Genomic DNA, 27,726 nt, shown 5'->3' with positions numbered 1-27,726 from the left:
TGAATTTTAAATTATTTTTATTTTTATTTTTAAGATTAAGCATCCTCACTGACAATCCAGAAGCAGTCTGTGCTGACAGTTAAGCAATTCCTTAATTTTCAGTGTCAAAGTAGAAAACACATGTTCACAAGATGCAAGTCAATTACTGTCCTTTTCAAAACATCCACCCAGTGGCTGCTAAGCCACTTACAGAATCATGAGGAAGACAGTTTTCCAAAAAGCCAATAAAACCCAAAAATAGGAATCCAGCTATCAAGCTACAATTATCATCCCAAACTCGGCTGTCTAAGCCGGGAGTGTAGGAAGCCCGATTCCTATAGGTGGTTAGAGAAGACCTGAATGTTCAGAAGGTTGGGGCCAGAACCATGGTGCTGTCTGTCCACAGGTCCAGAGAACATTCATCTGAGGAATAAGCTGGGCTCTTTCCTATTCCAGCAGAGGAGATGAAAACACACACTGTTGCAATTGACACCAGCGGCCCTTGCCCACAGAAGGCAGGAGAGCAGAGGGAGGAAGTGGAGAACAAAATGACAGACAGCTCTGACTCTGAATTTCCTCCCCAGGTGAGCAGGAGGGGGGCCCCCGAGCCAGATTCACTCATTCTGCATTTGGTTCTACACCGGTGGATTCAACACGCCATTCATAAACATCAAGTGACCCACGGGGCTTGTGGGACTAAAGTCTTTTAAAATTTATTGTCAATTTCTATTTGGAAAGTGGAGCGTCAGAAGGACACTGGGACATCTGGTCGGTCACAGAGTGGAAGGCCCTCCACAGAGAACTCAGGGAAGAGCAAGCAGTGTGTAGCCAGATCAGGCTCTCAATGTCAGCCTTCCTGGACACAGTCTCAAAGTTTAACTCTTGACCCTCTCCCTAACCTAAAGCTTGGGGAAGAAAATAAATATTCACTTTATAACTATCCACAGTTTGGGCATATTATAATATTTAATCTACTATAGTTTGCATTTCTGAACCTTTGGCATATAATTTTATCAGAATTATGTTACATGGAAAAAAAATGTGTGTGCCTTAATCAGTAGTACCAAAGAAAAATATCAACCCTGTCCTTCCTTCTCCACAGGAAGAGTGAATATATGGCACCCTAAATATCTCGCAAGGTTTCTTTGTGTACTTGACAGAAGATTGGGGCAAACATTCCATTTCTGTATGTTGAGCAGAGGAATGAACTAGTCTTCAATTTCATCTTCCCAAACGTCCCCGTTAACATCCACGTCGTGGAACAGTCTGAAAGCATAAAACAGGTACATGCTTATGCAGCTGCACAAAACTGAGCATAATCTCTTTCTTTCTGTCAAAACACTCTACTCTTCTGACAACATCTCTGCATAAGTTTTCCTCTTTAATCATTTCTTTAAGGAGGGCTGAAATCTAGGTCTTTCTAAACAAGCTGCAATATGTTTGTAAGAACAGTGCTGGCCAGCTGGGCATGGTGGTGCTTGTCGTTAATCCCAGTACTTGGAAGGCAGAGGCAGGAGGATCTCTATGAGTTCAAGGCCAGCCTGGTCTACTTAGGGAGTTCCAGGACAGCCAGGGATATATAGAAAGTTCCCCATTTGAAAACAAAACAAAAAACAGGAACAAAAAGTCAAAAAAAAAAAAAAAAAAAAAAGAAAAGAAAAAACAAACCAAAACAGTACTGGTCACTGAATCTACAGCCTCTTGCATGCCAGGAAGCTGCCACTAAGCTGTACCTGATCCCTCTTTTCACTCTATGTGTAAACTATGGGGAATAGGCATCACCAAAAACTGGTGATGTATACGGTATGCGAAATAAGTCGAGAGTGGGGAGTCATGCAGTCTGGAAGAAACTGAACTCTTCCAGTAAACAAGCAGGCAGGTGCTATCTTCCCATGCTCTGGCATCCTCCTTGGTGGCATGCTGTGTAGGGGCCTTTGGCTTCTTTCCCTTATAGTCTCTAAAGCCGGTGCCATTTCCAGCACTAGCTTGAAACAGTTCACAGCAGGATTAAGTCCTTCAGTTTCTCTTAGACTTTTCTAACACTGATGAGTGTAGGTTCTCTACAGAAACCAATGGAGAAGAACACTGATAACCTCAGAGAACTGTTGAACAATAATCCACACTGTGTCAAGAATCTCCTTATCTAATAACAAAAGGGAAAACACAGCTTTGCACGCATTAAATGATAGCACACTAACAGGGGAACAGCCTGACCATGGTCCTCCCACTGGGGTACCACATGCAGTACATCATATCACATCCTTGTCAAAACCGTTACTACTGCCAGGTGGTGGCAGTGCACACCTTTAATCCCAGGGCTTGGGAGGCAGAGGCAGGCGGATCTCTGTGAGTTTGAGGCCAGCCTGGTCTACAAAGTGAGTTCCAGAACAGCCAGGTCTACACAGAGAAACCCTGTCTTGAAAAACAAACAAAAAAATGTGAAAAATAATTTTTTTTTCAAGAGGCGTATAATCTGATCATAAACCCATTTTCAAGAAGATTTAAAAATCACGTGTAGGAAAAGAGTTTCCAAGTCTAGCTACTTCAGGGGAAAAAAAGCTGGTATTTAGAAAATAAACTAGCCTGCATAATGTTATCAAAACATGTTGCAGATGGACTAACGAGAAAGATGGTTGAGAACGCCTGCTGTATAACCATGAGGACCAGAGTTTGGATCTCAGCACTCACGTAACAAACCAGACACACTGCACTTTCAGCTCCAACTCTGAAAGCCGTGGCACCCTCTCAGGCCTACCATGCATGCACCGCTAATCCAGGGACCCCGGCGTGCACACACCTGTTAAAGCATGGGGACTCGGGATCAGTGAAGTGTTTGTAAGGGTTGGCTCTGGAGAGAGAACCCATGCAGATCCAGCAGAAGTACTGCATACAGCCCGTACAGGTCATCTTGTTACAGCCGTCCAGCTTCTGGTGGGAGGAGACAGGAAGCAAGGTGGTGAGGCCCAAGAGGAGGCATGAGCTACACAACACACAACACTCCTAGTCTTTTGTCCTTTCCCAGGCACCACACACAGCGACAGCCATCTACACAAGCCTGCGCTGAAAGTGAATATGAAGCACTGAGCAGGTACGCCTACTAGATACTTAGCACAATCTCCTCTCATAAATACAAACACGAATGAGAGAACACGTAACTAGATAGAGATTAAAATGTTACTTTAGTCTCAGTACTAGACACAGAATCTAGGTTCTTTTACATGCTAGGCATCCACTCTACCATTAAGTGATATCCCTATCCCTTTTTACTTTTTATTTTCAGACAGGGTTTAAGTTGTTCACCCTGGCCCTGGCAATCCTCCTGCTTCAGTTTCCCAAATGGCTGGGATTACAGACTGAGCAACCAGACTGGATTAAATTTTAACTTTCTATACAAATCACAATTAATAAGTGGAATCATATCTTATTTCTATCATAGGGCTCAGGCATGGCAGAAGTGGTCAACTATGATACCACTTTCCTTAATGATGTAACTAGGGAATTATCAGTTTCAGTCATGATGTAGAGGACTGGAAAAAACAAAATCAAATGGAAGACTACATTTTCATTTTAAAATCCACTAAGATTTTGGTGAGAAGAAACAGATTTGTCTATTTGGCTCAGATTAATGGGGAAAATGTCTCCATTTCTTCAGCACATATTTGTTAAATACATTTGCTATTTTGAAGGATAAATAGTTCTGAAAAGTCAGTTATGATTTTTTTTTTTTCTGAGACTGAGTCTCATGTATCTATGTTGGCCTTGAACTTGCTTTGTAGCTCTGGGTGACCTTGAACTTCTGATTTTCCTGCCCCCACCTCCTAAATTCAAGGACTGCTGGTATGCACTTCCAAGTCTAGTTTGTTGTACTGGGGACTGAACCCAGGACTTCATGCATTCTAGACCAGTACTCTACCAACTGAGGTATATCCTCAGCCCCAGATAACGCTCTTTAAAAACAGAGCTAAGACTGAGGCTGGAGAGATGGCTCCTTTGTTAAGAGCACAGGCTACTATTCTAGGGGATCCAGGTTTAATTCTCATCACCCACATGGTGGCTCACAACCACCTGTAACTCCAGTTCTGGGGATCCAAAGCCACCTTCTGGCCTCCGCAGGCACCAGGCATGCACATGGTGCACAGACAGACAGACATGCAGGCAAACAGCCATACACACAGAATAAAAACAACCTTAAAAACTACACGGGCCGGGCGGTGGTGGCGCACGCCTTTAATCCCAGCACTCGGGAGGCAGAGGCAGGCGGATCTCTGTGAGTTCGCGGCCAGCCTGGGCTACCAAGTGAGTTCCAGGAAAGGCGCAAAGCTGCACAGAGAAACCCTGTCTCGAAAAACAAAAAAACAAAAAAACAAAAAAAAAAAAAAAAAAAAAAACTACACGGATTAAGAGTTGACTGGAGCTCTAGTGCGGTCTTGTTCTAACCTGCTACTGTCCCTTTCAAAACCCGTGTTGGGAATTTAATCCCCACTGTGGGATATTAAAAAGATGGGATCTAGCCAAGTGGTGGTGGCTCACACCTTTAATCCCAGAGACAGAGGCAGGCAGATCTGTGAGTTCGAGGGCAGCCTGATCTACAGCAAGTTCTAGGACAGTCAAGGCTACACAAAGAAACCTTGTCTTGAAAAACCAAAAGAAGGAAAAAAAAAGTGGGAACTTAACCTGAATATTGTATTTATTGTATTTAGAAGTAGGGCCCTTGGGAGAAGATGAGGGGGAGCGAAGGTCATCGGGCTGGAGCCCCATCACTGGACATTGGTGGCTTTCTATGGGATAGCACTACCAATGGAGACACTACACACTATGAGATGCTCTGCACTGTCTCAGGACAGAACCAGAACATAATCCAATGAGCTCTATAACCTACCTAGCCTTGGTATTGTTATTAGCAAAAGAAAGTAGAATGGAGCAACATCTATTCAATTTTGAGGTGGACACAATTTATGTGAGATAAATTGTCTTTCTATAAAAACACTGAATAGAGAAGCCTATGTGTACTTAAAGTCAGTAACAATATTTACTAGTGAGATTTGACTTTCCAAGTAAGAAGGCTGGGTAGGTACCCCAATGTGTTTTCTCCATAACCTAACTGTTAGGATTCTGCCACTCCAGCTGTATGACTGCACATGCACAGTTCAGTAGCTAAGCAAGGGGTCTTACATCATACATCATCAATGTGCTGCATGTCTATGTAATGCATGCAGCGTGGTCACACAATCAGCGCATGCGTGCCATAGCTCTGTAAGCCCACCTGCGCATATGCAGGGGAATCCTAAAAAAACTGGACACAGAATCCTCCCCTCTCTTTCTGCTCTTCCCTCCCCACCACTCTCTCTCCCTGCATGTGTCTCTTCCCGGGCCGGCCACGCTCTCTTCTGTCCCCTCCCCTCCTCCTAATAAAGCGCTGATACTGGGTTTTGTCGTGGCTTGTGACCTTTCTTGCACGGTAACAGTGCTTCTTATTATTTATTTAAAACCAAGAATAACTATTATAATTAACCAGTGGGCTTCTGAGGGTAACTGTGCTCTAAGTCCGTCCTACGGCAGTCACCTGTATGGGCGTCCCACAGCAGGGGCAGCTCTTGGAGTTCTTTTCCAGCCAGTCTTTACTTTCCATCTCTTCCAGGGCCTTCTGAATCACCCTCTTGCCATACCTCTGTTCCAAGAACCTTTTAGTAGTTTCATCTGCTTGTAGGTATTCATTTCGTAAGTCTATTAATTTCTCTAGAAAGTACAATAGAAAATTAACTTTGTTACTTTGCAATGTTAACTAAAAATACTAAAAATGGCCATAATGGACATAGCATTACACAGTTTTAGCTCCAGCACTTAGGAGGCAGAGGCAGGCAGATCTCATTGTGTGAACTTGGAAGGCCAGCCTGGTCTACATAGAGAGTTTCAGGTCAGCCAGCACTACATAATGACCCTGTCTTGAAACAACAACAACAAAAAACATAAAAAAAAAAAAAACCCATCCAAAATATTTAAATATCCAGAAAGACAGTCATGGTATGTACTCACTCATAAGTGGATTCTAGATATAAAATAAAGAACAATCAGACTACAAAAAAATATTCATTGCATTGATTTATTCAATGTTTTATATAATCTCATGCTTATAGATAAGATTTATTAAGAACATACAGTTTTTAAATATTTTGTGCATGTATCTGTAAGCCTTATTTTTAATTCATTGTTTCTTAATTTTGCTTTCCTCATCTATTAAGTAGTCTGACATAAATCTATTGCTGATAGTTCAAAATGAGCTTATTTTTATTAACTTTTGTTACAACACAAATTATAAATAAAATATAAAATAAAAAAATTAGAAAAAAAATTAAATATAAAACACTTAGGGGGGCACAAAAAGGGACAATGGAGTAACTATGACCAAAACATATACATGCATAAAAATTTGAAAATGAAATCCATATTGTGTATGACATGTCAATTAAAACTGTAAATGTATTGTGAGTGAAAATGTGAATAATCTTCTGTAGTTTAGATCTGTATATCAGATAAAGCTTTCAACATGCTGAAAAAAACAACACACACAAACCGACTTTTAACTGGCATGGCTACTATTCAATCCAAATATTCACAGTATACTTACAGACAAGCAGGTAAAGGTTATGCATGCAAACGCTAGGCTCCGCCCACGGAGAGTCGGACTGGCTGAGGGGCAGGTGGGCTCCGCCCACGGAGAGTCAGACTGGCTGAGGGGCAGGCGGGCTCCGCCCACGGAGAGTCAGACTGGCTGAGGGGCAGGTGGGCTCCGCCCACGGAGAGTCAGACTGGCTGAGGGGCAGGCCGGCTCCGCCCACGGAGAGTCGGACTCGCTAAGGGGGCAGGGTTTCCTTTGACTTGCATTTCTCAATACTGGCTTGTTTATGTAGCTGGCAACATTCAATGAAACTGTCTTGTCGAAAAGAACAACGAGCTCATGGAGTTCAGGGGCAGTGTTTGCCAAGGCCCTGAGGTTAGTCTGCCCAATACCATGCCATACCCAAATCTGTAAGTAGTAGACACTGATTCTACACTATGTAAACGTCAAGCATCATAAAACTACAAGTTGATAATTTGACAAACAAAAATGGTGACTAAAATTCACTTTGTTGCACGTGCTAAAAGCTCTTCCTGGGGTGGCTGAGATGACTCAATGGGTAAAGAAGCTGGCCGCCAAGCCTGATGACCAGAGCTCAATACCCAGGTCGACACGGTGGAAGAACCAACTTCCACAAGTTGTCTTCTCACCAAGGTATGAGTGTGCTTGCCACCGCCAAAAATAGTAATTACTGTGATTTTTAAAGCAGTTCTTCCTTGAGGCTGGAGAGAAGGCTCAGCAGTTAATATTTGCTGCTCTTCCAGAGGACCTGGGTTTTGTTTCTAGTACCAACATCATCTTGAGGCTCAAACCTGAAATGCCAGCTCCGGGGGAATCTAATGCCCTCTTCTGGCCTCCATAGGCACTGCACTTATATGTACGTACCCACACATACAAATAAAAATAAATTTTAAAAAAGTTCTTTCCCCATTTTCCTCCAATATTCTTTGAGAGCCAGATCTCAGCAGAATTGTAGGCATAGCAAAAAGGCCTGAGCAGGAAGCTCCCGACTCCTGACCTCCTGACAGCCTCTGACCTTTTGTCCTAGCTACAGAGAGCGAGCCATGAACTCTTCACCCTAGAGGGAAGGCCCAATCAAAGGCAGCGACTGCCTCTGACCTTTTGCCCTAGCTAACACCCCAGGGAAGGGCCAATCAGAAGCCATGAACACCTCGCCCCATAGGAAAGGGCCTATCAGGAGCCATGAACACCTCCAATCAGAGGTGGACAGACAACTCCAGGTGCTGAAGCTACAATGTTGCAATTCCCTAGACCCAAGAGAGCCAATCAGCTCAGTCCAGGTATTCCAAACCAGGGCTTGAGCCAATCCCAGGTCTGTACTGAGCGGTCTTGGAATTCCCGCAGCCCGCCCCTTTGTCTGCAGAGCCACTATAAAAACCCTGGCCCTGTGCTCCAGGTCTCTCTCCTGCTCTGGTGCTGGGTCAGTTGGACTAAGAGACCCAAGTTAACTGCATTAAAGACTTTGTTTTGCATCAGATTTCATCTCTTGGAGGTCCTCGGGGGATCCGAACTTTGGGCACAACATTCTTCAGCTGGCTTATACTACTGCTTTACCACTTAAATGGATTGGGCATCCATTTCCAAAGGTTCCAGCGACAGACAAAAGCTTCTGTTCACAATTGTATTCCCTTAATTTTTCAATACAACTGAAGACCTCTCATAAAAGTTCTAGTTATTTCATTTATTTTTATTTGGGGGATATGTGTGTTGCGTGTGCACGGAGAGTGCAGATGTGTGTACCTGTGCACATGAATGTGAAGGCCAAAAGAAGACATCCGGCATCTTCCCATATTACTCTCTGCCTCACTCTTTTAAGACACTCTTTTAAGGAGCCTGCCACTTAGGCAAAGATGGGGTTTCAGACATGTGTGGCCATGCCAGAGTGCTACATGAGTGCTGGACTCCGTCTCAGGTTCTGTGTTGGCAAAGCAAGAACTCTCACCACTGAGCTGCCTCCCCAGCCCCGCTCTTGTGACTGTATTCGCCTGCTTCCCTCATATTACCTAGAGTCTGCTCCTTTTAAGCAACAGACACCTTCTGAGGTAGACTATATATTGTGGTAATATTGTGTTCCCCAAAATATCGTGTACCTTAATAAACTTATCTGGGGTCAGAGAACAGAAAAGCCACTAGTTAGGCAGTGATAGCCTTTAATCCTAGCATTCCAGAGATAGAAATCCCTCTGGATCTCTGTGAGTTCAAGGCCACATTGGAAAAAGCCAAGCATGGTGACACGCCTTTAATCCCAGAAAGCCAGCCTTTAATCCCAGAGAGTGGTGGTAGAAAGCAGAAAGATATATAAGACGTGAGGACCAGGAACTAGCAGCATTTGGCTGGTTAAGCATTTGGCTGGTTAAGCTTCAGGCTTTTAAGCAGCAGTTCAGCTGAGAGCCATTAGGATGAGGACACAGAAGCTTCCAGTCTGAGGAAACAACCAGCTGAGGAATTGGCAAGGTGAGATAGCTGTGGCTTGTTCTATCTCTCTGATCTTCCAGCATTGACCCCAATAACTGGCCTCGGGTTTGATTTTATTAATAAGAAATGTTAAGATTCATGCTACATCATATACTCTTTCTCTTTTCAACCTGTAAATTCTTAAGTTATTGTGCACCACCACTGTATTTTGATATAATAGTCATCTTTCTCATCTCTCTAATAATTCAAACCATTTTTGTGTTTTTAAACATCTCGAAGACAGAAATTTATTGCTCAATATTCTCTAACTTCTATTTCATGGATGTGTGTGCGTGTGCACACACACACACACACACACACACACACACACACACACACACACGCATGGATTCCCAATTCTGCTGAACCCCCCCCCCCCACACACACACGCATGGATTCCCAATTCTGCTGAACCCCCCCCCCCCACACACACACACACACGAATGGATTCCCAATTCTGCTGAACCCCCAAGCCTACTTGAATCTCTCCAAATTTGTGAACCATTGCCCTTCCTCACCACCAGGATTAGAGAAGTAAAGACCAACACTGTACTTCAGCAGAACCTGAGGTATAAACCACCATAACACTTCAGGCTACCAGACTCTGCCCTGCATCAGCTGGAACCGCTGGCTCTCTCCCCGAAGACATTTTCTTGTCCATACAGGCAGCCTGCTGGCATTACCACTCAGTGACTCTAACAGCATCAGCAGCTACCACTCTGCATTTCCTGCACATTAGCCCACTGTTTCTCACATTACCCAGGATGAAAGATCAGTCCTCCTGTTGGGAAACAATACTTTTGCAAAATACAACAGAAGGACTTTCTAGAAAGATTAACAACAACTAAAGACTTAAAACTTGTTATTAGATTTGAGTCACTCTGAAACTGCTGTAAGTTTGTAACTCTTTGAGTATCTGTATCTACCTTATCACAGACTCAAACTACAACCTAACAGCAACTCTGCATGGTGCTTTCATTGGTTCTCGCCATTTTCACCTTCATTAATCTGAGAAGACCCAGGACACCAACGACCAGTCCACTTGACAAAAAGGGCCCGATTCCCCAGACCCTACCCACATGACAACGGGCAAGCATGTTTCACCTCCTACATTCACTCCAACCCAGGTGGCTTGGGGGGGGGGGCATCTGAGGACCGAGCAGACACAGGTGCCCAAGAGCAAGGGCGGCAGTCTGGATGCCTGCAGCTGCCATCCAGGACCTGTGTTACTCCACACGCACTGGCAGATTCCACATGCTGGTCCTTTCCCCAGAAAGCCTTCCTCGTGGTTCTGCATGGTTCTGCTGGCTTCCAGTGAAGCCACCCGGGTTTCCTAATACAAGCCTAACTCCTCTTCCCTCAGAACACTTCCTAACCTGCCCTCACTTTCTTTTTCCTCCTCAGCACTTACCACTCCTTACTCTCTGTGCTTTGTTGTCCCCACTAGATAAAGTAAGCGCTAAATGAGTATTTCATCCAGCACTCGGCAAGATGTATCAGCACGCCACATCTGCCTGCCATCGGGCTCGGGGGACGCTGGAGCAAAACTTGGTCATAACTGGCGTGCAGCTCTACTCCAGGTAGCTCTGTGACTTGGAGACAAACACAAACCCGACAGGAGTGAGGACTCAACGTGTGAAGGGAAGCCACAGGCCTTGGTGAAGAAGGTCTACTGGTGGGGGTTGGGCGCACCGTCACAACATACCTGCAGTTACCTTACATGGAGAGACCCCGTGATAGGTCAGTCTGCACAAGGTACAGAAGGCGAAATTGCAGCTGGAGCAGATAGCCATGGTGCCGCCAGGCTCCTGCATCACAGGCAGCTGGCAGCATGGACGGGGGCAGTAGACCACATCTGCCATTAGATCCAAGGTAGACTGGAGAAGGAGGCGGTCGTAACGGGCAAATAAGTCAGCTTCCACCAGCTCTTTGACCTGAGAGGAAACACAGAGCATCTTAGGTTTGACCATTTCCTAATTAATTCTGATTCTGAGAAGGACCTAGGCTGCTGATATAAAATGGATAGGTGTAAAAATCAAACCCCTATTCCCAGTGCAGAATCAAAGCAGGTTTGGCAAGAGTTTATACCCTTTTCATTTTTTGAGCAAGGGGTGGGGCATGGTTGAGACAGGCTTTCCTATATAGTCTACTGGCTTTGAATTTTCAGTAATCCACCTGCCTCAGCCTCCCATGTCCTGCTCTAACAGTCTATATCCTGACTGAGGCTGTGGTTGCATGGGTCCACACACTGGTCAAAACTAAGGCTGGCATGGTGGTACAGGCTTTCAGTCCTAGCACCTGGGAGTCAGAGGCAGGCAGATCTGAGTTCAAGGCCAATCTGATCTAGAGAAAGAGTTCCAGGACAGCCAAGACTACAGAGAGAAACCTTGTTTTGAAAAACAAAACAGGGGCTGGAGAGATGGCTCAGCGATTAAGAGCAATGGCTGGTCTTCCAGAGGTTCAAATCTCAGCACCCACATGGCAGATCACAGCTGTTTGTAACTCCAATTCTAGGGGATCTGACACCCTTATATAGACATACGCGCAAGCAAAATACCAATGCATGTGAAATAAAATTTAAAAATTAAGAGATAGAACAGAAATCTGCTTGTACATGTGTATATGTGTGTGCATGTGCCCACATATGTCTGTGCATGTTAAAAGACAACCTGAGGAAGTTGGTTCTCTCCTCCTACCATGTGATGTCCTAGAGGTCAAACTCAGGTCATCAGGTTTTGTGGCAAGTTCTTTTACCTAATGAGCCATCTAACTGGCCCTGGTTTTGATTTTTGAGATAGATCTCATGCATCCCAAATAAGCCTTGAACTTGCTACACAGTTAAGGATGACATTGAATACCTGATCCTCCTGCCTCTACCTCTAGAGTACGGGATTATACCCAGCACTGGGCACTATACCCATTTTATAGCATTCTTAATGGATACAAGGAAGCGTCTTATGGACTGCACCCAAGGACTTAGCCTATACCTTGAGTACTATCAAGAAAGTTTGTGAGTATGGGGGTGTGGCTTATTGGGAGAGGGCTTGCCTAGCATGTGTTAGGGCTGGGATTGATCCTCAACACTGCAAAATAAATACATTAATTAGCATTTCTGTGGCAAGTGTGGTAGATACACCTACAATCCCAGCATATGGGAAGTCAAGGCAGGAGGATCATGAGTTTGAGTCCAGTCTGGGCTATACAGGAAGATCCTGTCTCAAAAGGAAACAAAAGAAAAGTCCCCGAGAGGTTTCCCTTTGTAGAGAGGACTAGGAGGCCATGTGGCACTGATGGGGTGACGTTACCTGACCAGGAGTAGCCACCGAAGAGCACTTTGGTTCTGGACAATTGAGGCATTTAACTTGGCCATCTTTGATCTGGATTTCAAAGTAGTCCTTCAGACAGGCTTTGCAATACACATGTCTACACTCCAAGAAGTGCATGCACTCACTACCCAGCTTCTCGCAGAAACAGATACTGCACAGGAACAATTTGCTATTGAAGCTCTTCATCTGCTGAGCTTGATTGAAGTCCAAGATTTCCTGGATCAGACTTGACAATGATTCTACATCCTGCACAGCTCTCTCATCCACAACTTCTTCTTGGTCTACATCGGCTCCAGCAGCTCCTCCAAAACCTAGCTCTGTGCTGGAAGAGGCCTGAGCCGTCGTCCTTTTCTGGGCTTTTTTCTGAGGCCCCATCTTGAGCTCAAAAGGAGAGACAATATTCAGGTAGGTGAGGGTCTCCTCCTTAAGAAACTGCATCCAGGCGAACAGCACCACACTGCCTCGGTGTTCTTCCCACAGGTTGTCTAGGTGCTTGCAGAGAGCAGAAAGCTGGGAGGAAGAACATGAGGATGCTGAGTTTGGAAAGATGATGATGATGTACCAACTTCCGATCTTCCTAAGGCTCTCTGAGGCATGTTAGTATAACTTCCTGACACTACTTTTTCTTACTACCACAACAGTACCAACATTCTCACCGCATCGTTTCTTAAACTATTCATCGACGGTGGCCGAGTAAGACATAAGGTCGGAATCTAGAGGAAGTAGCACAAAGACAACAGAAATGCAAAATGCTGCAGGGTACAGAACCAGATTGCTACCCAGCTCCGGAAACAGACTTTTAGCATCACTCTGTGTCACACGTGTTAGAAAGGAATGTCATTCTAACAGGAACTGTTTCTCTTGGGTGGTGCTGGCACACATCTTTAACCCCAGCACTGGGGATCCTAGCACACCACCACTGAGTACCTCTATCTCCCTCCTTGTAGAGCGTGATAGGCTGCCTCAGTGCATTGTCCACCCAGGATATCCCACAGTGCAACTCTCCAAACTGTGCAGCATGCCCCAAAAGACCTGGAGATGTGCTATCCATCTAGACACCAGAACTTAACATCCACTTCAAGAAGGAAGGATACTGCCGGGCGGTGGTAGTGCGCACCTTTAATCCCAGCACTCAGAAGGCAGAGGTAGGCAGATCTCTGTGAGTTCAAGGCCAGTCTGGTCTACAGAATGAGTTCCAGGACATTCAGGGCTACAAAGAGAAACCCTGTTTCGAAAAGCCAAAAAAAAAAAAAACAAAAAACAAAAAAAGAAGGAACTATTTCCCTTTGGGAGCCCTACCCTTCCTTGTAGGTGATTTAGAATTGTAATTTTAAAAAAATGATGGTGTATAGAAGCAATCCAGGCCCTGCAAGGGTCTCAAAGCACTTCTTTCTGACTAGTAAAATTCAATGATTACCTGTGTTCTCTTCTCCCATACCCTTTCTGTTTCTCTTTTGGATTAATTGTACTTACTTCCTATAATAAATATGTTCAACAGAAATTTGTGAGGCACATATGAAATAGTAAATGGGCTGAAACAAAAAGAAAAATAAATGAAAATAAAAAGTATCATTCAGAGCTGGGGACACAACTCAATGGTAGAATGCTTGCTTACCTAGTCCACAAAAACAACAAACCAAAAACATCCAAGAAAGGACAGCATCTTCAACACATGGAGCTGGGACACTGGATAGTCACACTCAAAAGAGCCAAACTAAATGCATACCCCCAACACATACACACCAGTTACAAAATCACCCCAAAACTGAGGAAGCTTTTTTTTTTTTTAATCAAACTGAGGAGCTTCTGCAGAGCAGAGGAAAAACTGAGTGCAGAGACCACCTACCAGGTGGGAGAAGAGTCACAGTGCATATAACACCTGACAAGGGCTGATGCTTAGCATACGTGACAAACTCCAAAAGCACAAATCCCCAAAGCAATCTGTTCTTCTCTCCTTTTGGCAGTACTGGGGCTGGAATTCAGGGCAGACGCTCTGTCATGAGCTGGAGTTCTTAGCCTTCTTTTTACTTTTTATTCAGAGACAGGATCTTGCTAAGTTGCCCAGGTTTGACGTAATATATATATATGGCTGGGCGTGGTGGCGCATGCCTTTAATTCCAGCATTCAGGAGCTCTCACAGAGGCAGGCAGATCTCTGAGTTTGAGGAGAGAGTCTGGTCTACAAAGCAAGCTCCAGGACAGCCAGGGCTACACAGAGAAACCGTCTTGAAAACAATATGTACGTGTTTATTCTGTATGTAGTTATGTGTAGGTATGGATATGCACACGCCATGGTCTGTATGTGGAGGTCAGAGGACAATTTGCAGTAGTGGATCAAACTCAGGTCATCAGGCTTGGTGGCAAGTGCCCCGCCCAGTGAGCCATTTTATAGGGCCAGCTCTTGAACTTTCGATGTTCCAGCCTCAGCCTCCTGAAGAGGTGGATCAAAGGCTACTGCTGGTTCAAACGATCTGATATTTAAGTAGGCAGATGAGGACCTGGGGTATTGTTCAATGGCAGAATGCATACACAGCATGCACAGGGCCCTGGGATTACTCCCTAGTACCACTCTCAATACAAACAAGGGCAAGACCTAAGAGACAGTTCTCAAAGAAGACATCCAAGGGCCAGGCAAAGCTCATGCAAAAATGCTCGGTCACCGACCAGGGTGATGTAAAACCCAGCCACAGTAAGGTATCACCTCACTCTAGTACAAATGGCTATCCACAAAGACAAGTGCTGGCAAGGATGTCGAAAAAGGGAACTAACTCCTGGTGTACTGTTGGTGAGAACGTAAGTTAGTGCCTCCTCTGTGGGAAACAGTACAAAGGTTCTCAAAAGAATCAAAACCACAACTACAAGATTCAGCAATCGCACCATCCGGGATAGCTACAGAAAATGAGATAATGTGTATCGTACACACTCCTGTATCGCAGAGCAATTCACTATTGCCAAGGAAGGAAATGACTTAACTTTAACATCCATCAACAGCTGGGTGGGTAACAATGAAATACTGTCCATCTATAAAAGGGAATACAATCCTCTTTTTTGCAATAGCATGGATAAAATTGGCAATCGTAGTGTTAGGTGAAATGAGCCAGGCTCAGGAACACAAGCACTGAGTGGTTTTGTTCAGATACAGAATATCAAAAAGTTGGCTGGGTGGCGGTGGCACATGCCTTTAATCCCAGCACTTGGGAGGCAGAAGCAGGAGGATCTATAAGCTCGAGGCCCAGTCTGGTCTACAGAGTGAGTTCTAGGACATTCAGGGATACACAGAGAAATACTGTCTTGAAAAAAAAAAAAAGAAAAGAAAAAAAAAAAAAAAAAAAACCTCAGCTAGGCAAGGTGGGATACACCTTTAAGCAGAGGCTGAGGTCACCCTGAACTACATGAAATCCTGTCATTTTTCTGTTTTGTTTTGTTTTGTTTTGTTTTTTAAAGGGGTAGAGGGACTAGAGAGATGGCTCAGCAGTTAAGAGCACTGGCTGCTCTTCCAGACCCAGGTTTGTGATGGTGGGTGAGCATAGCTGCCTTCCAGAAGACCCAGGTTCAGTTCCCAAAACCTTACATGGTGGCTCACACCATCTGTAACTCCAGTTCCAGGGAATCTGATGCTCTCTTCTGGTCTCTGTGGGCACTGCATACATGCAGTACACAGACATACATGCAGGCAAAACACTTATACACATAAAATAAAAAATTTTAAATAAATAAAAGACAAAAGTAAACACAAAACAGTTCATTCTGCAGAATCTGAGAGCAGAGGTGGGACAGGGAAGGGGGGGATGTAGGAAATTGACCAGTGCTTATTAAGTCACAGTTACAGGACCAAGAAGTCCCATGTGCACATAGCAGGGAGACGTTGGTAATAATGTGATAGCACAGGGTTGAAATCCTAACACTTGAGAGGTAGAAACGGGGCAATTGTGAGTTTAAGGCCAGCCTCAGCTACACAGAGAGTTTGAGGACAACCTAGACTATATAAATCCCTGACTAAAAACACTAACCAAAGCCACCATGTATTTCCAAGAGCTAGAAGGGGGAAGGGGTAAGCCTGATGAAAGGATTTTGGGTGTTTTCACTATAAATAAATAGTAAACTGTTGGAGGAGATAAACACATTTGTCATTATTGTAAAAACAACATTGGTTGTCCAATCTGAAATAGTATACATGTACACATATATCAAAATATCATACAACATAAACAATAAACATATTCAATTATATTGTCTACTAAGTTGAAATAAATTTAAATAAACTAAGTATGTTAGTGCACATCTATAAGGCCAGCACTTGGGAGGCAGAGCAAGATGATCAGAAGTTCAAGTTCATCCTCAACTTTATAATGAGTTGGAGACCAGCCTAAACTATGGGAGACCCTGTCTCAAAAATTCTTTAAAATTGTTAAAATGAGCCGGGCGTTGGTGGCGCACGCCTTTAATCCCAGCACTCGGGAGGCAGAGCCAGGCGGATCTCTGTGAGTTCGAGGCCAGCCTGGGCTACCAAGTGAGCTCCAGGAAAGGCGCAAAACTACACAGAGAAACCCTGTCTCGAAAAAACCAAAAAAAAAAAAAAAAAAATTGTTAAAATGAAAATACCGTTCAAAGTTTTAAAATTAATTCTAACTTCTAATCCTATAAAAGAGCCAAGTCAGCTGAAATGTCAACTTGTATAATTAAACCTGAGTCCTTTTTTTTTTTTTTTTTTTTTTCCTATTTGCAATAAGCTTTTTCCATTTCAGTCAGGGGATTGGATCCAGGGCTCCATGCTTGGCAAGAAATACTCCAGCGCTCAGCAGATCCCCAACCGACAGGCTCATAGTATTCTTCTAACTAAGAAATCTGGATCTACATCAAATCTGGATCACAGAGGGGAACAGAATGACACTGGCCCTGGGCATTCATTACAGGTCCTGCACGTGTTTGGCTGCCACAAAGAAAGCTCTCACTTCTAAACTAAGCCATCAAAGTTAAACTTTTTTGACCTTTCCATTTAAAAGTGGTCTGTTTCATCAGAAAGTCAGGTATAAGACGATTTCCCATCAGAAATGTAAAATATTCATAACCAGAGCTCAGGAATGATAAGCTGCTTTTCTTTTTTTCAGGTAAACACCTAAAAACAAGCCTTCCAGATGGCAAGCAAATTTTGTAAATTAAATCCCAATGAAAAAAATACCATTTTCTGTTCCTTGCTCTGTGTAGTGCTTCTGACAATTCTGCATAAGCACTTACCTAAATACTTACTGACAGCTAAAGCTTTTTTGTATTTGCTTGTAGCTTATAATATGAACCATGCTTTTTAAGAAACCTGCTAAAACATGTAAAATGCAACAAATATTTACTTTTTGGGGTTTTGTTTTTGATTCCTTTATGTGTATGAGCGCTTTGCCTGAATGTATGTATGTCCTGGTGTCCACTGAGGTCAGAAGGTATCAGAGCCCATAAAGCTGGAGTTACAGATGGTTGTGAGCCGCCATGAGGGTGCTGGGAATTGACTGGGGTCCTCTGCAAGAGCAGCAATGTTCCTCTCTAGCCCCAAAGTGGGTAACTATTTAAAGGGGAAGTTCTGCATGCCACGTAAGCAGAGTCTGGTAAAGACACATTCTCTTCCCTTCTTCTCTAGTCCCATTTCAGAAAAGGCATGCATATAAATGTGAAATAGGGAATGGAGGAGAAGAAAGAGAGGTATGTATACTGGGGGAGTACAGAAAAACACTACATAATTAGAACCACTTCCGATTCTATCTCCCTACCCCAATTCAGTGACTGACTGGTCCATGTGTCAATTTCATGATTAGCAGGTAAAATTCACAATGCCATGGGTTAGGGGTATAGCAACAAAGATTGAACCAAGAAACACAACCAATTAAAACATCAATTCTCTGTGTGAGACTTTATTTGATAAAGAATTCTACTATAATTTTATCTAAAGACAAAAGGTAACGAACCCTTCCCTCTAGTGCTCCCAAAGCTAGCATTAAGTAGACACTAGAACCTGAAAGTACATCATGCATCCAATTAATCTATCCCTTTCTGTGCGTGTGCGTGTGCGTGTGCGTGTGCGTGTGCAAGCACATGAAGGCATGCAGCGTATCAATAACTCTGGAACTATGTGAGGCTCTAAATATCTGAAGAACTTGCCAGCCCTCAGAGATCTAAACGTCACTCACGGTAGCCTCAACAGATAAGGCGCTGCCTCACCTACTGCCTCTAGCACATTATCACAATATCTTTCCCAGTCTATAAGCATTATCTCCGTTAAAATTTAACTTCCCTTTTAAGCTATAATCTTAATTCTTGTAAAGGTACCTTTATGCAAAAGATTATATGGGGGGGGAGACACTGGAGAGATGGCTCAGAGGTTAAGAGCACTGGCTGCTCTTCCAGAGGTCCTGAGTTCAATTCCCAGCAACCACATGGTGGCTCTCAACCATCTGTAATGAGACCTGGTGCCCTCTTCTGGTCATACATGCTGTATACATAATAAATAAATAAATCTTTAAAAAATTAAAAATTAAAAAAAAAAAAAAAAAGCCGGGCGGTGGTGGCACACGCCTTTAATCCCAGCACTCGGGAGGCAGAGCCAGGCGGATCTCTGTGAGTTCGAGGCCAGCCTGGGCTACCAAGTGAGTTCCAGGAAAGGCACAAAGCTACACAGAGAAACTGTCTCAAAAAACCAAAAAAAAAAAAAACAAAAAACAAAAGATTATATGGGGGAACAAAAACTATATGACACAACCAGGTGGGCTGTTGCACATGTATACTTCCAGCTCTCAGAAGGCTGAGGGAGGAAGATGCATGAGATTTAGCCCAGCCTGGGCTATGTAGCAAAAAAAAACCCCTCTATCTCCAAAAATAAACATATCAAAACTATAGGACTAAAGGGAAAAACTAATGAGCTATTTCCTTGAGGTCAACAACTGACAGCTTTTGTCTTAATATCAACTTATCAATTTTCATAACTTCTAGAAAAGTAGCTATTGATCCATCACATCTCGGAACACTGTACTAGCTTCAAGTCATATTTATGTCTTAATCAAACACTGACATTAAAGAGAGGCACTTGAGGGGGCTGGAGAGATGGCTCAAAGGTTAAGAGCACTGATTGCTCTTCCAAAGGTCCTGAGTTCAATTCCCAGCAACCACATGATGGCTCACAACCATCTGTAATGAGATCTGGTGCCCTCTTCTGGCCTGCAGCCATACATGCAGGCAGAACACTGTATACATAATAAATAAATAAATCTTTAAAAAAAAAAAAAAAAAAAAAAGAGAGGCACTTGAAGGCTCCAGACATAAATGATACAGAGGCAGACATGCTAATTACCCTGGTGCGATCAATACATGCTCTACACAATATCAAACTGAAATATAACAATGTGCTCCATCATAAATACATACAATATTACCTGTTAATAAAAGGAGTTGAGGTTATTAGAAAAGGACAAACAGCACACAGAGAAGGCAGGCTTTCAATATAAGGTCTCAAGCCTTAGAAAGTATCTAAAGAACTACACACATTTCTATTTGTGTGCATTTACAGCTAAGTGATACTAAGTGACAATTATCCATTATTAATACACAGATTTTTATGGAGAAACATTTATTAAGGAAATTTGCTTATTATAGTTACTTAGCTCAATTTTGTTATAATTACAATTAAATCTTTCATTTAAGGAATGAATAAGAAACTGAGAAAATAGTATCAGTATCTAATGAAAATGAGGACAACCTTATCTCTAGGAGAAGAAACAATACACTTGATTAAAAATCATTGCTGTTGCAATTCATAAGGATTAATTAAGTCTGTGTACTGCCATTTCTTCCTTTCTCTTTCCAGTACTAAGGCTAGAACCCAGGGCCTTGCACATGTGAGGTAAGAACTCAGTAGCTGAGTCGTAACTCAGCCCTGCCAGTCTTTCTAAAAACATCAAGCATTTTCAATTCATTAGCATTAAGATTCATGAACACTAGGGGAAAATTTACAAAATCAAAGCCATTTGTTCCTTATGCACTGAATTAAAGATCACCAAGGTAGTCTTCAATTAAAGATGATTTTGAAAGTTTCTAAAAATGGATAGGAGAAATTAAGTTTTGGGTCTACCTGAGTTGGTGACAGCCATTTGCCACTAAGTGTGAATGAAGGTGGGGAGGAGGATGGATAATCTGGTGGCAGTTCAAAGTTCAGCACAAGTGGTGGCAGAAAGCAAATGGTGTATTCAAAGCCACTATTCTGGAGACACTCATTTGAATTGCCTGAACCAAAAACAAAAATCAGAAAGGATCAGTTGATCACCACTGGAGTGTCCGAAAACTCCTGAGCAGTGCTCAGCCCTAATGCTTTAGTAGAGGGGATAAAAACCCTCCCCCAGAGCACCTCTATGCCTTAATGTTAGTTTCCTAGTCTTGCCTTCAAAAACAAAACACAACACCTTACAAGCCCTTGAAAAATCTACTTAGGTGCCATGTCATGTATGAAGTCATACAACTCATTCTTGTAAACACTTCCTAGTACAATTCCTCACTCTAATGACAAAGTAATGCACAATGTTTTCATTGTTGGTTTACGGTAGACAATTAAAGACACAATCTAGAGAAAAAGACATTTATTTCTATGAAAGAACCATGACTTACTAAACCAGCATATGCCAACTAGTCATGAATCAGTTGGGGAAGTTTGTGCCAACAGACTACTCTCAGGCTTGAGGACATAACACGGCACATAACACTCCCAGTCACAGGGTCATCTAAGAGATCACAGCTTCTAGGAGAAACATTGCGAGAAAATGTGCATCAAGTTCTCGGCAAATGGATCAAAAACAGTTTGGTTTTTCTCCAACCAAAGGTGGTGGTGGCAGCGGCAGCATGCCCCATACCTGTCCATGGCAGTTGTACCAATTCTAGAAACCACGCAGAAACAACCATGTGGCACTCTACAGTACGCCAAGAATCCTCACAGCTGCACGTTATTATCTGTTTCCTTTGATTACTTCTAATTATCAACGACTGTGCTGATCAACTACCGATCAGAAGACTAAGCTGCATGAAATATGTAGGATATCTCAATTCAGTGGTCAAAAAGGCATGATCGAATCAAACTGTTTTACACCCTCCTCCCCATTTCCTTTTAAAGCAAACATGCATTAAATCTGTGCCACCCATATTTATCAATAACCCCCATGGCTATATACACAAGTGACAACTAAAATAGAGTAAGAAATCAAGAACAGTTTTTATTTAGAAAAATCTGTGTTAAGATATTCTTAACTAACCGCTCACAAATATCTTGAAATTCTGCGGCAAATCCAGATAGATCCTGGTTTCTCCACCTTGGACAGACTCTGCTTTTCTAAACTCGTCTGCATCGTAAATACTCGCCAGGGCCAATAGTTCATCCTCCTGGGCTTCCAGGTCTTCTGACGACATTGAATTTCCTGAGGATTGAAGCCAATCATTCAAATCAGCTAGGAAATGCACATAACTGGGGGAAGTTTCATGGTAGAGAAAAGTCCCTCACAAACAACTGCAGAGGACTTATCAGCCCTCTCTTTGCTGCTCAAAACTAGCAATCTGTGCCATCTTCTTCCCTTAGGTGGCCGTGGTGCTTCTAATGACTAACCCAGGGAAACGACAGCCGCTTGGCAGCTGCCCTCTCACCGCTACACCTGTGGAAACCGGAATGGAGGCTGGTCTCAAACAAAACAAAAGCCCGAGTGTATTTTGCACCTTCTAAAAGATGATGCTACAAAAATCTGATCATCCATTTAAATGACTTCATTTTCTTTTCATTTTTTTCCTAAACGTCCCCTATCTGAAACAATTCCGTTTTCAAAAAATATTGCTTTTCCTCAGCAGTTGTTACGCTCTGCTTAAGCTTAGCCCTGTCTGAAACGGTGACATGTTCCATTTTAGGTCACTTAGTACCTGTTAGTAACAACCAGAAGAAAAGGATAGTAACAGTGCAGTCGGGATTTCAGTTCGGCTTGGAATTTGTGCAAAGCCCATTAAATTTTCTAGCCAAGGGAGCTGAGACTGAAGTGGATAAGACACCAAGATGTGGGACTCAAATATACTATGGAAATTCTGCCATCTGCAAAAAAGAAACAGGAAAGATGTGTGAGGACCCTCTCCAGATTCAAATTCCCCATCTGTACTTAAGTCAAACGCTCAGGCAGTTATTACTCTCCAAGGACAGACTGAGTCACGACGTGGTCAAAGGGCAACTGTATGTTCCCCAGTAATGACAGACACCTTATCAGACTGCCCTCAGCCCTGTAGCTGAGGTGGTTCTAGGAGATGACGGAACACCACACCCAACAAACATCATCTTAAATTTGTTTTTTGCTTTCTCCTTTCCTCTTCTACTTCTGTTCCTCATTTCCCACCCCTCTGGCTTTTACTCTCACCTGCTCATAAATTAGCCTTGCAGGTGACATCGTTAACTATGAGGGTGGGATAGCATTTTAAGGCAAAATATACACATGAGCTTGTAAGATTTACTCTAAGTATTTAGAGCCAGACTACCAGGACTGGGGTTATAGCTCAGTGGGAGAGTGACCTCTAAACTGGAGTTCATTTTTGGAGAAGTGTGGTCCATAGATAGGTTATGGAGCATGAGTAACATCTTAAAATTATATGCAAAGGTGTTACCATAAAACTAACTTTAAAACCATATTCTCAGAAGTGATTGCCAAATAAGTTAGTGTCATAATCAGTTTATGATTATAGAGCACCAACTGTTTACAGTACTAGGTCCAATCACATTACCTTACTGAATCGTCAACAAAATGACCAGGAAGTAGCACATGGTGAGGATAGGATTAAGCCTTTTGTTTCTTTGTAAACAAAGAATTTTCACCGGGCAGTGGTGGTGCACGCCTTTAATCCCAGCACTCGGGAGGCAGAGCCAGGTGGATCTCTGTGAGTTCGAGGCCAGCATGGACTACCAAGTGAGTCCCAGGAAAAGCGCAAAGCTACACAGAGAAACCCTGTCTCGAAAAACAAAAACAAAAACAAAAAAAAAAAAAAAGAATTTTCAGACATGAAAGAGGTATTTACTGATTTCATGGTTGGAAATTAACATTCTCCATTTTGCTTGCACATCAGAATCTCGTGGAGAAAGTGCCTCTTAAAATTCCAATACCCAGGCCATATTCCAGAACAATAGTCAGGACTCTACAGTTGTAGGGTACCCCCACACACACATAACTTTTTAGACATCAGACTTCAAACGGTTTTATTGCAGTATTTTCATACATAATGTGCTTTTGTGGAAATTCCTCCCCGCTCTTTTCCTCATCTCCCTCTCTACCCATCCACCTTTAGCAGTCCCCTCCCCTTTCAGCATCCAGGTCACACGTGTTCTATCATCCCCCTCCCTTCCTGAAAACCTCTATCTCCCCTCTCACAGCCTCCTTTTTAGTTTCATAACCCATCGCCACAATCACGCTCACACACACAACTAGAGAACACTTCATGAATTTACATGTCATTCTGTCACAGAGGCCATGCTAATCTTTGCATCATTTCAATCAGTCCATGCGCTGCCAAAGGGAGCACACTTCTAATTTTTCCAAGAAGTACAGATGATTCCATTATGCAGCCTGGCCTGATAATCTTTACTCCAAATAACACAGTCCTTTCTGACCTATTCCACCTGACCCCAGCTCAACCAGAAGGCTAGACCCAGGTGGCCCTTAATTCAGGTTGCTAGCTTTCACTTCCTCCTGATTTCACCCACTCAGCCTTTGAGGGCAACCTCGAAAGTCCCAAGTCTACACAGTAGTTTCCCAACAGACACTCTCGTCTTTCAAATCGGACCTTGCACTTCCTCTTCTATTAGCCTGCATTCATTCTTCAAGGGGCAGGCCCAAGTCTTTTTCACCTACCTACTGTTCTCAGCACCAAGCAGTGCCCTAAAGCACTCAGAAAATACCTGGGGTGAAATGCAATGTGCAGGAACGGAGGACCAGAGGCCGAGGACCACTTTATCACATTCCACTAGAAGCAGGAGGCTGGGTCCGTTGTCACAGTAACACTGGTAAGAACAGTAACAATTCGTGAGTTCTTACCGGGTGTCAGGCACTGCGCTAAGCCCTTTCAAATGCACTAACTGACGCTAGCCTCCACAACCACGTGAAACAAGTCGTATTACTCTCTTCATTAATCAAAATTAGACAGATGACAGCCTGGGCTCTTTTCTGGACCATCTCTGGGCATAAGATGCCTAACTGCTTCACCTGTAAGCCGGGGACAAGAATAAACCCTGGCAACACCAAACAGATAAAAGTTTAATGATACTACTGTTGCAAACCGGAAGCCGCTCCAGCAGAGCCCTCCTCCGCCAGCTTTCCCTAGCTTGGGAAAATCCTACTCATCTCCCCGGCCACTCCCTGCAGGCTCCGGCTCTGGGGTCAGCCTGGGTCTCTCTCCGCCGCCTGCCAATCGTCATGCAGACGTTGTTTGCGTGACTCCCCAGCAACCCGGGGCAGAATCAAGGCAGGGCCACAGGCCCAGCGCTGGCAACGGAGCAGAGAAGCCGGCCCCGGGGCGTGCCGGAGGCGCGGGGCCCATCCGCCCCGCCCCGCCCCGTCCTCTTGGCGCCCACGGAGCCGGCCGCCCCAGTCCCGGGCAGGGGAGCCCGGTGTCCGCAAAGCAGGCCCGGTCCGGCCACCCGGCTCGGCCTCGCGCACTCCCAGAGCGTCCCCGCCGTACCTTCCGGCCGCCCCGCCGAGCCCGGCCCGAAAGTTCCGCACTCCACCCTCACCCGGGGCCCCGCGACAAGCTCGCGGCCAGGCCTGGAGACACCCGGCTCCACCTGAGCACCGCCTCTTCCGCTCCGGAGCTGTCAGCTGAGAGGGGCGGATGCCGGCGTGGGGAGGGCTCTGCGCAGCCGCCGTGAGCGCCGCTGGCTCCTGGGCGCCCCCAACAGGCCGTGGACAGCGCTGCAGGCGCCGCCACCGACCGTGCCCGCAAGCTTCCAAATACTCCGAATTTGGTACAAAAGCAGGTTCTGACCCGCGAATTCGAGTTTTTAACCAATCCCTAGAGGTGAACCTGAAGTGACGGCCTACCTAGGGGCAGAGATTCCCTTAACAATCCATCCCAGATCTGCCCCTTGAGGTGAATGGCTACATCCATCTTCCTATCTAAGAATTCATTAACTCACTGTGCATATGACAATAGTTACTACCGCGTTGAGCGGTTACAGGCTTCAAACCATATGTACGTTTCCCCGCCCTTGACCAAACCTTATGGTTTGGGTTCTGTTTGCTAGTCCCATTTCACAAAGAAAATTGAAACTCAGGTTCAATAAGTTACCAAAAGCCACATGGTTATTGACATTTAAAATTACATGCCTCCTACCTCACAGCATAATGCAAACATTAACTAAAATGCACCCAAGATTTAAATGTGAGAGGCAAAGCTATAAAACTCTAGGACGAAAATATAATGGGGAGGAGATCTTCAAGAACTCAAAGAAGGCAACAGCATATATATACACGAAACAGATAAATTGGATGTATCAAAATTAGAAACATTTGTGCTTTAATGAACGCTAGTAAGGAAGTGAAAAGACAACCCACTCTATAGAAAATATTTTCAAATTATACGTCTAATTAAGATGTCTCACCTAAAATGTATAACTCTTGTGAGCCCAAGATCTATGGTAGTACACATCTCTAATCCCAGCCCTGGGGAGACTAATGCAGGAGGATTGAGTGTACTAGGCCAGCTTGGGCTACCCGAGGAAACACTGTCAAACTTAGTGGGACCAAAGCAAATAAAAAGAATTGATGGGAATATAGATAAATAAATGGGAGCTTTCACACGCTGACGATTGGAATGAAAGATAATACAGCCACCTTGGGAAAGTCTGGCTGGTCCTCAGAAAAGTTAAATATAGGATTACAATAATACTCATCAATTCTACTCCTAGGTATAATACTTAGGAAAACTAAAAAAAAAACTATGTTTGCATAAACACTTGATCATAAATGTTCATAGCAGAAGCTATATATAAGAAGCAAAAAGTAAAAATCAAAACCCCATCAATGAATAAACAGAATGTGGTCTATCCATCAATGGAATATTATTCAGCAATTAAAAATAATATGCTGATACATGCTCCAGTACGAATGAACCTGGAAAACATTAAGTCAAGTGAAAGAAGTCAGATATACGAGGCCACGTTTTCTATTTTCCCACTTATCTGAAAAGTCCATAGAAAGCAAAGTGGTAGCAAGTAAGTCAGAGGTTAGCCGGAGGGTCTGGGGTGTAACGATTAACGGACATTTTTTGAGGACGTGAACAATGCAGAATTAGCAGTGGCCATTGACAACTTGGTGGATGTATTAGACACTACCAGTTGTATATTTTTAGAGGGTTACTTTTTAGTACAGGTGAATTATATCTCAAACATAGCATTGTTCCTGACATTTAAACAGAACACAGAAATGTTGCTCTACTCCTGAGAACCATCAAGCTGATGTGCTTCTAATGATCTAATAAGCTCCTATGTTCTCATTCTGTATCTCCCCCCCCCCCCCCGCCGCGGCCGCCCCCCAAAAAAGTAGGTTAGAGATCTGGGATTCTAGCCCAAGCATGGAAAATTCTGAAGGTCTTATTCAACTGAAATTCCCTGGAATAGATGCCAAATGAGATACATACCCCTTTAAAGCTTCAAAGGGATGGGGGAGGGACCTCCAATGAGACAAATACCTCAAGATCTCTCAGATGTAAAGAGCAAAGCGGTTCAAGAATGAGCTCAAGAGTCGCAAAGATGGAGTAGGGGGTGGATTGTGACATCATACCATGACCTCACACCAAGGGGCAGAGCACCATGAGGGAGGATTTCAAAGCAGGCTCACTGATTCGGTAGAAGTTAAAAGCAGATTAAAGATTTAGAGTATAGTTTTGAGAAACAGATTGGAGAGAGTTTTTGAATAAATTTTGTCATTAGACTCCATGAAAATAGCATGCTTTTCTCTCTTTGATTTCAGCTGCCTGGTTAGCTTTTCAGATTGAACTTTTCCCTTGTGTCCAGCTCGCCACTCTATTAAGCATTTTATATGCACTACCTCATTTAAAAGCCCAGGACCCCGTGACTTAGGTAATTTTGTCTTCCTATTTTGTAAAGGAAGAAATCGTGTTAGTAGGATGAAGTGATCTTTCCCGCACTGTTATGTGATATAGCCAGGAGGAGGGCAGATTCCTCATGGTCTGGCTCCTGTAACCTGTCAGAGAATTTAGAACTTGCTGCAGTAAATAATGCAGAGGAAGAAGTATTTCTGGTCCAAAGTTGTGAAATAGAAGGCCCTTATAGAAG

General features: G+C 43.7%; 1 protein-coding gene and 1 pseudogene across 21 annotated transcripts; both read right to left on the bottom strand.

Annotated features, from left to right (window-relative positions):
* Window positions 1-27,176, bottom strand: Rnf14 (ring finger protein 14). Of its 21 annotated transcripts, none has more exons than XM_076555078.1 (10): window positions 27,069-27,173; window positions 24,287-24,435; window positions 22,323-22,488; window positions 21,671-21,832; window positions 20,503-20,654; window positions 12,376-12,906; window positions 10,776-11,004; window positions 5,543-5,715; window positions 2,777-2,907; window positions 1-1,245 (listed from the first exon to the last, which is right to left on the bottom strand). In XM_076555078.1, the coding sequence occupies exons 4-10, from the start codon at window positions 21,822-21,824 to the stop codon at window positions 1,188-1,190; spliced, it is 1,428 nt and encodes a 475-aa protein (XP_076411193.1). In that variant the 5' UTR covers window positions 21,825-21,832; window positions 22,323-22,488; window positions 24,287-24,435; window positions 27,069-27,173; the 3' UTR covers window positions 1-1,187. The 21 variants fall into 21 exon arrangements, with proteins under 21 accessions (XP_076411193.1, XP_042120406.1, XP_076411192.1 ...); XM_042264472.2 differs by having other exon boundaries at window positions 24,334-24,435; XM_076555077.1 differs by having other exon boundaries at window positions 24,334-24,435; window positions 27,120-27,171.
* On the bottom strand, window positions 23,856-23,955 carry LOC121824207 (U6 spliceosomal RNA; annotated as a pseudogene).
* Window positions 27,177-27,726: the final 550 nt, after the last annotated feature.

Source organism: Peromyscus maniculatus, chromosome 19 (assembly GCF_049852395.1).
Source record: "Peromyscus maniculatus bairdii isolate BWxNUB_F1_BW_parent chromosome 19, HU_Pman_BW_mat_3.1, whole genome shotgun sequence".
Taxonomy (NCBI): Eukaryota; Metazoa; Chordata; class Mammalia; order Rodentia; family Cricetidae; genus Peromyscus; species Peromyscus maniculatus.
The sequence above is the reverse complement of the archived record's forward strand: the minus strand, read 5'-3'. Positions and strand labels throughout refer to the sequence as shown.

Bases quoted from the DNA above. Each gene is read 5' to 3' on its own strand.
- Rnf14 (XM_042264474.2), bottom strand. From the start codon at position 21,824: ATGTCGTCAGAAGACCTGGAAGCCCAGGAGGATGAACTATTGGCCCTG. The intron at 20,655-21,670 runs GTTAGTTAAGAA...TTTTTGGTTCAG, and splicing joins TTTCAAGATATTTGTGAGCG to GCAATTCAAATGAGTGTCTC. The intron at 1,246-2,776 runs GTGTGTGCACGC...TTATGCTTTCAG, and splicing joins GAGTCCCCATGCTTTAACAG to ACTGTTCCACGACGTGGATG.